The following is a 12,813-nucleotide window of genomic DNA, read 5'->3' on the forward strand; positions in this document are numbered from 1 at the left end:
ACGTCGTTTTAAGATTCCGATGAACGGAAAATTCTTCAAGGACTACTATGAGTTTTGGAGTGGAATTTCAAGAACGAATTTGAGGAATTATTAACTTCGGGAATTACTTTGAGACTCGAGTGCAACTTCAGAAACTATTTTGAGACTTATCTCATAAACGACTGACACAAGATACTAGTTAGGACCTGATTATTCCTAATTTGCCGCGCATCTAAGAATCATTATTTAAGAGCTTGCGAATAATGTCTAAAACTATCATTTATTTATTTATTGATATTATAAAACTTTTATGTATATTCTAAGAAAATAATAATGTCACTTCTAATTTTTATAGTGTCACTTCTTAGTTCTTATTGTTTTTGGTATTGTATTTTGTATGAATTTATAAAAAAAAGTGCCATTATCTATCATCATCTCTCTATATTTTATAATATTCAACAAATTTTTTTTGGGCTGGAAATATATTCAACAAAATCGTTTCTGGACACGAACGGGGAGAGGGTAAAAAGAGAAGAATGAATGACATTCTAAAAGAAAGCCGGTTAACGAAAACTGTTTGTGGGCTAAGCCCAATAAGAAAAGCATAGTGGGCTAAGCCCAATAAGCGAAAGCATAGTAAGCAAAAGCCCAATAAGCCCAAGGTTTGGGAGCGATGAGTGTTATATTTGAATGGTGTGTGTAAATGAAAGTTATGATTAAACCAATGGCTCAGCAAGTGAGCATCATCTTCTCTAACTCGCTGCTTCCTCCCTCCACAACCACCACCACTTCCTCTTCCATTTCCGCTTCCAGGCTCCGACCAAGACCCTCCTCCTTCTCCCCTTCTTCTTCATCCTCACCACTTCCACCTCTAGGTAACTTCATTACTATTGCTTTCAATTGTTCTTTCTTTCTTTCTTTCTTTCTTTTTTACCATTTTAGTTTGTTGAGTGCAATTGCAATGCAATAGTTACTGGCTAGGGTTCAAATGGTGTTCTATAGAATGAGAGCATCATGTTTCTTGTTCTTAACAAAGAGGTAAGTAGCGACTTTCAAGACTCGAGCTAATTTGATTTCAAGAATGAAGTCAAAAGATTGGTACACCTCGTGGATCATCAACTTTAGCACATTGAATTCCGTGAAACCGAATCTTGGATTTAGGTTTTATTATCATTTTCTCTGAACTGATATTTTAGATAAAAAGAAGGAATATTAGCAGAATTTCATATTTATAATAGATTTTTTTTTTCTCATTTGGTTGATACATTTGCTGATTAATAGTTATCACTTAATATACTTTCATACGTGCTCATTAATAATTTAGATTCTGCTCGTTTATAGTGTGGATTCAGTTTTAATTCATAGTTAATGATAAAATATAGTACTATTCCGCAGCTATTTATTTATAGGGTGTTTTAATTGTAGCATTATCAAATAATTTTGAGAACTGTTGTAAAGTTCAGTAGTTGTTGATCACTCAGAACATAAAGATTTGATACCGTTATACCTTGCACCTGTGAGCTTGGTTAATCTTGAAGCACGTGTTCCACACTTTCAGATATATGTAGTATATAACACATTTATAAAGCAGTAATAAAAATTAGAAGAGAGAAAAAAAATGCACCAAGAAAGAGATATATAAGATGCACTTAGAGTTTGTTAGTCAAGTTCACTCATCACTCATACTTTTCACTATTTTGCAATATTTGTATGGTGAAAAATTATTATTAAACCAATGGCTGCTGCTAATATAGGAATCGGAATCAGAATCGGAACTCAACGATTCACCTTTATCTCCTCCAACGTGATTCTTCCTCCCTGCACCACTTCCAGTTCCAGGCTCCGAGTCAAAGCCTCATCATCACCTCCTCCAGGTCGCTTTATTATTAGTTTTTTCTATTTTCCGATTGGTTGTTGAATGCAATGCAATTGCTATGCATATATGCTCTATGTGAGTTGGATACTAAAGGAACTACTAATTAATTAAATTCATCACTTTGTTTGTTGAGTAACGCAATGTAATCCATGAAGTATAAATGAAAAGTGGTGCTGATAGTGGGAATTATATTGGTCCATATCATACTTATACACAATAGAAAAGCTTTTGTTGGAATTAACAAGTTCAAGGAATATGTCATATATATTATTCTAATTTATTGGGTTATATACAGTTTTATGTTATTTTATTTTTTAAATGTTCCTCTTAAAGTAAGAACCCAATATTTTAGTTGTTTTCTATACTCTTAAAATTTAGATAACCAAAGTTGACAGTCGAATTTACTTGTTCTCTTTCTTATGTTCTTATTATTACAGGAAAAGGGGTTGAGAATTTGGTGATTATAGGTTCAGGGCCTGCAGGGTACACAGCTGCAATATATGCAGCACGTGCCAATTTGAAGCCTGTGGTGTTTGAAGGGTACCAAGTTGGTGGTGTTCCTGGGGGGCAGCTCATGACTACCACTGAAGTTGAGAATTTCCCTGGATTTCCAGATGGGATTACTGGACCTGACCTCATGGAAAGGTTTCATTTGATAAAAAGACATAACGAATGAACAAAACTAACTTAACATCATAACTGTCACTCATGTTCTTTTGTAATTCAGTTACATTAAGTCCACATAGATTTTCTCACTATATAGGATGCGAAATCAAGCCGAACGTTGGGGTGCAGAATTGTATCAGGAAGATGTTGAAGCTGTTGATGTGAAAAGTAGCCCTTTCACCATCCAAAGTACTGATCGGAAGGTGACATGTTTGTTTAAATGCAAGTTGGTTTGTGATTATGACTGCACAGAATATTGATATGTCTTTGAATACGTTCTTTTAGAATGATCTGAGTTAGAATACAGCTACTTGTTTTTGCCACAAATAGGATTAACAAATTCTATGTAGATAATCATTTATTGATTATCATGGTCAATTTGGTGATATGGTGATAAACCATAGAGATTATTGAAATTATAGAATACCTGCTGAAATAATAGTCATTAAATGTGTTACACTCGCATCAAATTTACTCATTTTATTCACTGGTGTTTATTTAGATGGAAAGTTGTTTTTGTTGTTGTAGTTATATAAGGTGTTCTTGATTGTATTATACTCCAGGTTAAGTGCCATGCGGTCATTTTCGCCACTGGAGCTAATGCAAAAAGGCTAGGACTACCCCGAGAAGAGGAGTTTTGGAGTCGAGGAATAAGTGCGTGTGCAATTTGTGATGGAGCATCACCACTCTTTAAAGGTCAAATTCTTGCTGTTGTTGGAGGTGGTGATACAGCTACAGAGGAAGCATTGTACTTGACTAAATATGCTAGTCATGTTCACTTACTAGTTCGTCGCCATGAACTAAAAGCTTCCAAAGCTATGCAAGATAGGTATGTTGGATCAGTATTTCCCAGTTTTTGTAATCTTGTTACATAGTAGTTATTAATGCACAACTAATTATTCAAATGTTTGATACTCAAGTTTTCAACTCCTGAATGTTTGTTCAAGAAGGTTGATTATCTCAAATGTTTTCAGAGTGTATAACAATCCGAATGTCACCGTGCACTTCAATACAGAGGCCGTTGATGTTGTGAGCAATAATTCAGGACAGATGTCTGGCATTTTAGTCAGAAAGGTTGATACTAAGGAGGAATCTGTACTTGATGCAAAAGGGCTATTTTATGGCATAGGTCATTCACCAAATAGCCAACTTTTGGAAGGCCAAGTTGAGCTTGACCAGTCAGGTTACATACTTGTTGAAAAGGGTTCTGCAAAAACTTCAGTTGACGGTGTATTTGCTGCTGGAGATGTTCAGGTAATCTGATATAGCTGTTTATTTAATAACATTAATGCTAAAAAAAATGTAAAGTATATTCCTTTAAGGAAATACGGGAAGAGGAGAAGGAAACCATTTGACCAAGTTTATATCATATGCATTATACCATTTTCTTAAAAGTGATTTTCTCCTCCTTTTATTCATTTAAATCTTCTTGGAAAGGTGTGATGGAGAGAAGTCTATGGTACAGATTCTGCCATTGCAAGTGTTCTAGTAGGGAGCAGCAATTTGATCTTTCCCCTTAAAATAGATTTGGTTGCTGTTAATACCAACTCAGGCCATGTGTATAAATTATGAATTAGAAACATTTCAGAGATTATTTTCTTCATATATCTTGTGTTTGATTTGACCATTTGTTTAGAGTAGCTAGTAAGTAGTAACTTCTGTAGGAATTCTAGTAAATTTGTTCCTTCTAATTCTCATAGGACCATGAATGGAGGCAAGCAATAACTGCTGCTGGATCTGGATGTATTGCTGCTTTATCATCTGAGAGATATCTCGTGAGCAAAGGTCTTCTTGTAGAGTTCCATCAGGTATTGGAATGAGCCCCATTTCAAGTCTTAGTTATTCTCTTCCTTATATATAGTGGTACATAGTCAGTTTCGTATCTCTTTAGTTTATTGATTCTAATCCTTATAAGTCCTAAATGGCACTTGCAATTTCTTTATGTAGATTTGGAAAATCTCTTTAGCTGATAAGTTGCAAATAAATGTTTAGAAATTTAAGTCATTTGTCGTCAACTTTGAATACTTAAACTCTATTCACCATGCACCATATTCCACTGTGAATCTCATCCTTACAAATTTGATTGCTTGTAATAGCCTCAAACTGAAGAGGTCAAGAAGGAACTTACAGAAAAGGATGTTGAAGAGGGCTTTGATATAACACTTACAAAGCATAAGGGACAGGTAGGATAATAAGATTAGTCTTAGCATTGGTTACATTCAATCAAATCCCTTTCCTTTTTAATCTATTGGTTGTAATTTATGCATTTCTTTTGCTTTTCTTGTATGATTTCCTTTTTACAGTATGCTCTAAGAAAATTGTACCATGAAAGTCCAAGGCTTATATGTGTATTATATACGTCACCAACATGTGGTCCATGTAGGACACTCAAGCCAATTCTTGGCAAGGTAAGTGAGAAAATGAGATGTTATAAAGTTATTTCATGATCTTTAAATTTGGTGTCATAATAGTTGTCAGCATTGTGGACATCTGAGATAATGTGTATTCACTTATTAGCAATGTTCATTTTCCCACCTTGACATCTGGCATAGCAGGTAATCGATGAGTATGATAACAATGTACATTACATTGAAATTGATATAGAGGAAGATCCAGAAATAGCTGAAGCAGCCGGAATAATGGGTACACCATGTGTGCAGTTCTTCAAAAATAAGGAGTTGCTGAGGTTGGTTTTATTTTTATCTTTCTTACACTTATTTTGTTTCACTATTTTCTCCTTATAGTTATGCACGTGTTGCAAGACTAGTTATTGTTACCATCATAATGCGTTCATGATTATCATCAATTACTGCTTATTGATTTTGTACTTGAACTGCACCTAAGAGCTGATGGAAGTACTATATAGTTGTGTTGTTTACTTTTTGTCCTTGATGATTTCGAAAAGCTTAAAAAATATCCCCCAAGTTTAATTTGTTTGAAACTTTTCGAAAACATCCGGATCAAAAAGTAAACTTTACCTATTTTTATTATTTATTTGTTTGCTGGTTCTGCATTGTTATGGCATGAAATTGCTTGAGACATGTTGCTATATAAGCCAAAATGAAAAACCTTTGGAAGAAGTTATGTTATGACGTGTGTTATTAGAGACTAAGAGGTCATTGTTGCATATTTGCTAATTGGTTGTACTTTTACACTGATTTTACAGGACTGTCCCTGGGGTCAAAATGAAGAAAGAATACAAAGAATTCATTGAAACAAATAGATAGAAGTAGTAAAAAAGATTGGAGGTTGATTCCCTCATTCCATGATTCAATTTTGTTTTTCCAAATTGGTCAGCTTATTAATGCTGTCAATTTTGACAAGCCATACCTAGTCCTTGAAGTAATTAGCAGAGAGTCCTCCTGTACAAGTATAGTTGCCAATCACTGCCATACTTTTGGTTGTTCAGTGTTTTTTCTTTTTGGATTCACAGGGTGTAAGATACATACTTCACAGTCATATGGTGAATGAATGAAGCTTGTATAGGTTTTCGCCATATCATAGTCCAAACTGAACGTTTTATTGATCCACTTCTTTTTAATATCCAAATGAATATTACTTGAGATTTTACATCAAGCAAGTGTTAGAACTTGGAACTAATTTCCCCCTTCAGGTTCTCTATACTCAAATTAAAGGAATATACATTCGTTCACCATTGAATGGGATGCGGAATAATAACAAGATGTGTATCGATGTAATATATGAGGTAAAATAAGGGGTGAATATTCAATTCGGCTCCAACAATTTTTTCGAAGGAAAACGAGATCTCTAAAAAAAGAAATCACTTTTCGGCTCTTGATATTTTCCTTCCGTGAAATAAGTTAATCGCTACGTCAATAATCTATCTTTGGGATTAACGGAACGTGAATACGTGACACGTTAAGATGGTGATGGATTGGCATGTTAATGAATCATCTAACTCGGTCTAATGAATCATCTAACTCGGTCTCTGACAATTCTTTAAAAATATAACTTCGCATCTTAATTGCGCAGAACACGAGCAACCCTATATTTTTTCTCCTTTTTCTTTGTGTAGAATCCTAACTGTACTACCACCATGAGTCATGAAGATCATTCTTTAGAAACTAAGAGTCGCACTCTACGTGATTATAGTGTTGGTAAAGATAGTAGGAGCTGCACCCTTTCTTCTAGAAGTGTTGAGCAATCAAAAAAGAAGAAATCATGTCTCCAAAATATTATTGTGGCACCTATGCGATTCTCTTCCAATCTTGCACAAAACTTAACTCAGATAGGTCTAATTACAATGTAGGTATTGATTTATAATTTTTGCATGAAGTTAATTTTTTTTGTATACTTTTTAAATTTGAAAAATTTATATAATTTTGTATTTTTACAATCCAAATTTTTAATTTTAGACACCCATCCCATATTGCAAGTATTTCAGGTGACTAGATATATTAGTTTAACAAAATATTAATGAGGACATTACTTTTAAGAATGCTATTTTAATAGAAAAGAGATTGAAGGAGGTAGAATATAGAATGAAGGAGTTAGACATTGAATTAAATTTGAAAAATCAAAATGAAATTGAATCTCAAGATAGTAGATATTACTTCAGATTTAGGCTTATAATTTTGGATATAATTAGTATCATAATTTCTTCAGCCTTTAGGACATGTCCTTAGTTGTCATAACTTTTATTTTGACATTTTATGATAATTATGTTGCTTTGTAATACTTTTAAGATTAACTAAATCTGTATAAGGTTATATTTTATGTTAATAAATTTACTATCACTTTAATTTAAAATGATATTATATTAAAAGAAATTAGATTATACTACAAAAATAAATTGTTCACATTATCAATTTTTTGGAAAAAAAAATAGTCTATCCATTTGTAATACAAAAAAGAACTAAGGTATTTTTACAATTATTTTAGACATTTGACAATTTTTTAGTATGTCACATTATATGTTTTTTAGGTGGCATACACTTCCTTATTTGTTGTGAATGAATATAAGAGATTAATTAGTTTATATTGGTACTTCACTATGAATATAAGAGATTAATTAGTTTATATTGGTACTTCACTATATATATATATATATATATATATATATATATATATATATATATATATATATTGTATTACTTTATTATTGAGTACAGTAGTAGTACAATTTTCAATGAATGACTTTCACTTCACTACTTTGTGTGTGTTTGGATTACAGTTTGCAAACGGAAGTTTGCATAAAATTGATTTTGCAAACTTGATTTTGGTTAAAAGTAGATTTGTGTTAAAGTGATTTATGTTTGGTAATTTTTGTATCAAAATGGATTATAGTAAAATAAATGTTGTTTGGCTTATACCATTTAAAATTATTTTTAGATAAAAAATTACTAAAATGGACATCAACTTAGATTTTTTTTTATATTATCTTATTGTTTTAATTTAGATATTTAAATAGATTTTATTAGTTAATTTTATAATAAAATTAATATTTACTTACTAAAATAAAAATAACATATAAAAATAGACAAAATATATTTTTAAATAAAAATAAAAATTATATATATATATATAATCAAATATGTTACATTTTTTAATTATTAAATATTACTTTAGTATTTTTTTACATCGTACTCTTATTCTAGTACTCTCAATAATCTTATTTTTAATATTAATTTATCCAACGTTTATGATTTTATTATTATATATGATTAATTTTTTATTTAATTTATCTTTTTTAATGGAATCATAATCTATATTATAAAAAATTACACTAAAACATAGTATAGCAGAATTACAATTATAAAAGATAGTACTGAAAATAATAAAAAAAATTAAATATTTACTTTATAGTGATTGAAACAAATCTAAAAGTTCTTAATGATCTTTTTATATAATATATTTTTAGTATTTTTAGTACTCTTTTTTTAGTATGTTATAATTTTTTACTATTATTATTATTTACAGTTAATTTTTTTATTTAATTTACTTTACCTAATAGAATTAATAAATCATATTATAAAAAGATAATAACAAACATAATACACAAAAATCACGATTATAAAAGTGTATAATGTCAAACAAATAGCTAAAAAAAATAAAAATAATAAATAATAAAAAAATAGAATTCATATAAATAGAAATAACAAGAATTTTATAAATAATACAATAACATATACAAAGGATAAAGTTGGTAAAAAGTAAATAAAATGTTAGTATCTATGGCTAAAAGCCCGTTAAGAAAACGCAGAAACTAAAAATAGTTCTTCTTGTAAACGCTAGTTTTGGCAGCAGAATCACTTCTGCGTTCATGAGAAAAAAATTTGCCAAACCAAAAGTTGAAACTTTCAAAAAATTTAAACGTGCTTCTTCCCTTCCAACGGGTTTCCCAAACACACCCTTTCATCTTTCACGTTTCAAAGTCTCCTTCTTCTTCAATTCTACTTCCTGCATCAATGTATGAGAACACACTCATGCTTTCAATTTCTTACTCTATCTCAATTGCTATTATGGTATCAGAGCATTATTGACGCTGCAATTGCCGTGACAAGCACAGTTGGGTTTGCACCTCCGGAGTGCATCCCTGCAGGAGCAGCTAATGGCACATGTACCCTGACAAATACATGTTTCTTCCCGATTTGGGCGCCTTCGGTTCCTCCTTGGGTGAGCAAGATTAACGGCAGCGTTGGCCAAAACCTCCAATTCCATTTGGTGCAGCTGATATAGCAAGCCAAAAGCAGTCACGTAAAGAAAGAAGCGATGATGATCCTCTAACAGTAAAGAAAGAACCTCAAGAAGTAATGATCTTCGATCCCAAGCGATGAAGAAAAATGAACAAGAAGAAAACCTGAAGCTCATATGCGTATAGAGAGATTGTTGGATCACTTCAGTATTTGACTATTTCAAGACCAGATCTTGCTTTCTCTGTGAACAAGGTCTCTCAATACATGCACTCTCCAACAATTGAGCACTGGAAAGTTGTCAAACGCATCCTCAGATATATTACAGGTACAGTATCAGCAGGTATTAAATTTCAAAAATGTACTGACTTGAGACTACTTGCATTCGCAGATGCAGATTGGGCAGGGGATTTGGAGGACAGAAAATCAGTTACTGGCTATTGTGTATACTTAGGAAGCAATTTGGTATCATGGAGGAGCAATAAGCAAGCCAAAGTTAGTCGTAGTAGCACTGAGGCAGAGTATAGGAGCATGGCAGCATCTCAGTCAGAATTAGTATCTATACAGTATCTTCTAAAGGAGCTTCGAATTCCACAATCCATAGCACCTACTATTTACTGTGATAATCAAAGTGCTTGCTCATTAGCGGCTAACCCGGTCCTTCATACTAGGTGCAAACACATGGAAATTGACCTTCACTGCCTAAGAAAGATGGTAAATCAAAAACAACTTTATGTCCTCCATATACTTTCTATAGATCAGATTGGGGATATTTTCACCAAATCTCTCTCATCATCTCTATTTCACAAATTTCGAGACAAACTTAGAGTGGTTCTTCAACCCACTACTAAGTTTGAAGGAGACTGTGAATGAATATAAGAGATTAATTAGTTTATATTGGTACTTCACTATATATATATTGTATTACTTTATTATTGAGTACAGTAATAGTACAATTTTCAATGAATGACTTTCACTTCCACGTTTCATCCTTTCACTACTTTCACCTTCCACGTTTCAAAGTCTCCTTCTTCTTCAATTCTACTTCCTGCATCAATGTATGAGAACACACTCATGCTTTCAATTTTTTACTCTACCTCAATTGCTATTATTTGTATTATATTTTAAGATGTTTTTAATCTTTTTCTACCTCCTTTGAGTATTTATTTATTTTTATATTATTTTATATTTTTAATATTAATATTATTTATTTTTAATATGTATAATTAAATTCCAATTGTGATTAGTCATTTTTACTATGTGTCTTTTACGTGTGAATTTATATTCACACTTATTTACTTTATATATATATATATTATTTTTAACAAAGTCTTTTCCCTTATGATTTTACACGGTATGAAATTGAAAATTCGTTTATTTGTGAAATGAAAATTTCTTGGCGTGCTTTTAGGTCTCTCAAATTTTTGGCTTGAAATTCATTTCGGAATTTGTATTTCTTTTTTCTTTCGTAGTCATTATTTATTTTATTGTGCTAAGATCTCTATTATTTGATATGTGATGCATTTTCATAAGATATTTGTTATAGTGTCTATAAATAGTTGTCTAATTTACTTAAAAAGAATAAATAAATAATTTTTAAATATTTAAAATTTATTATAAAAAAAGAGTTCGATAAATTCAACACCAAACCTAGAAGTACCAAAGAATTTACCTTTTAATAAAATTAAAAGAGTATATAAAAAATAAATAAAAATAAAGAATATGGTCATGTATTTTTTTTATTTTATTATTTTTTATGTATTTTTTATTTTTTTAATATTAATATTATTTATTTTTAATATGTATAATTGAACTCTTATTACTTATCAGTTATTTTTACTATTTGTCTTTTTATGTGTGAATTTATATTCACATTTTTTTTATTATATTTTTTTTAATGAAGCCTTCTTCTTTATGATTTTACACGGTATGAAATTGAAAATTCGTTTAGTTGTAAAATGAGAAGTTCTTGGCATGCTTTCAGATCTTTCTCTTTTCTCTCTTCTTTCGCCATTGCTAATTTCTGTTTTCGTTGTTCTTTTGATTGGTTGCAGATCTCAAATTTTTGGCTCAGAGTTCATTCAAGTTTTTTTTCATAGTCATGATTTGATTTATTGAGTTTTGCTAAGTTCTGTTATTTGATATGTAATGTATTTTAAAAAAGTGTTTGCTATAGTGTCCATAGATAATTGCCTAATTTACTAAAAAAATAAATATTAATATTTAATTTAAAAATATAAAAATAAATAATTTTTAAATATTTAAAATTTATCATAAAAGGTAGGTTTAGTAAATTTGGTATCTAATTTATAGACACCAAAAAATTTGTTTTTTAATAAAACTAAAAGGGTGCATAAAAAATACGTAAAAATAAAGAATATTATTATATATTTTTTTTAGTTTGATTATTTTTTATGTACCCTTTATGTATTTTTTATTTTTTTAATATTAATATTATTTATTTTTAATACATATAATTAAACTCTTATTACTCATTAGTCATTTTTACTATTTGTCTTTTTATGTGTAAATTTATATTCACTCTAATTTTTTTTATTATACTTTTTTAACAAAGCCTTCTCCCTTATGATACTACTGCCCATTGTGTGTAATCGTTATCGTTTGTATTTGGACTCGGATTTTAGCCATCTTAATTAATTCACAGATGAAGAGAAACTAGTTCATAACATTTTTTTTTTCTCTCTGTCTCTCTCAATTGGCTAGTAGAAGTTGACAAAATTTCTTACATGTCAAATAAAAACAGAACCTAATTGATGATTGAATTAATTTGTCAAACAAATATAGTCTTTTGAAAATATTGGATGATAGTTATGTTTGATACAATAACCTAGATAATTATTGGAATGAGAGGAGCTTCACATGCTGCAGATTAAAAAAATAATTGGTGTTTTTATGTTGCCTTCTAATAATTGGTTGCTGATGAATCTTTAATTGTTAAATAATGTATAATTATGACTTGATCATCCATGTAACACTATAGAAATTAAATTTGATAGTTTTTTAAAACATATTTATGATACAAGCAATCGATGGAAGAATCCACAAATGAATCGAAATTATTTTAACTTTGAACATTAGTTCATTTAAAAATAAATTAAAAGTAGTTCAAATTTAAATAAACAGACAAAAAATTTAATTATCAACAAAAATATATCTAATTTATTTTCTAGATGTGAATAAGCACACATTCCAAAGCTTTTACTAAAATGTACTCACATAATTAGCAACTATTTAATAAATCAATTGAGCCATGTTGTACAAGTCTTAAGCACTGTAAAAACCAAAATCTGTGTTAGCAATACATACATAAGGCTGAATTTTTTAGAGGAATTTTAACAAACATTTAGTGTGCAGGTTTCATTAAATAAAAAAGTTTCATACTAATATGTTTGACAATTAAAAAAAAATAGTAAAGACAGACGTATATTTGAATTCAAATCATCAAAGTGTCATAGTAGATATAGGTTTATTTGTTGTAATTTTTTTATAATGGAACATAAAGAGTATATAGTATATAAGATGTAATAATTTAACGAATAATTTTTTAGAGATTTTTTATTTTTTTTAAAATGAGAAGAACTTATTTTTTTCACTCTCTCAATTCCTTCTTTTCTTTCA

General features: G+C 30.0%; 1 protein-coding gene across 1 annotated transcript; it reads left to right on the top strand.

The window, feature by feature from the left end:
- The first annotated feature begins 682 nt into the window (after window positions 1-682).
- On the top strand, window positions 683-6,017 carry NTRC (NADPH-dependent thioredoxin reductase C). Its single transcript, XM_016349530.3, has 11 exons — window positions 683-854; window positions 1,734-1,853; window positions 2,293-2,500; window positions 2,619-2,724; window positions 3,085-3,350; window positions 3,496-3,775; window positions 4,222-4,329; window positions 4,618-4,704; window positions 4,825-4,929; window positions 5,077-5,207; window positions 5,688-6,017. Exons 1-11 carry the CDS (start codon window positions 683-685, stop codon window positions 5,746-5,748), a joined length of 1,644 nt encoding a protein of 547 aa, XP_016205016.2. The 3' UTR covers window positions 5,749-6,017.
- Window positions 6,018-12,813: the final 6,796 nt, after the last annotated feature.

Source organism: Arachis ipaensis, chromosome B6 (genome assembly GCF_059453495.1).
Source record: "Arachis ipaensis isolate K30076 ecotype BB chromosome B6, ASM5945349v1, whole genome shotgun sequence".
Classification (NCBI taxonomy): domain Eukaryota; kingdom Viridiplantae; phylum Streptophyta; class Magnoliopsida; order Fabales; family Fabaceae; genus Arachis; species Arachis ipaensis.

Excerpts from the sequence above, each read along its gene's own strand:
- NTRC (XM_016349530.3), top strand. The coding sequence starts at position 683 with ATGAAAGTTATGATTAAACCAATGGCTCAGCAAGTGAGCATCATCTTC. Across the intron at positions 4,330-4,617 it reads TTCTTGTAGAGTTCCATCAG|CCTCAAACTGAAGAGGTCAA; the intron begins GTATTGGAATGA and ends TGCTTGTAATAG. Across the intron at positions 5,208-5,687 it reads AAAAATAAGGAGTTGCTGAG|GACTGTCCCTGGGGTCAAAA; the intron begins GTTGGTTTTATT and ends CTGATTTTACAG.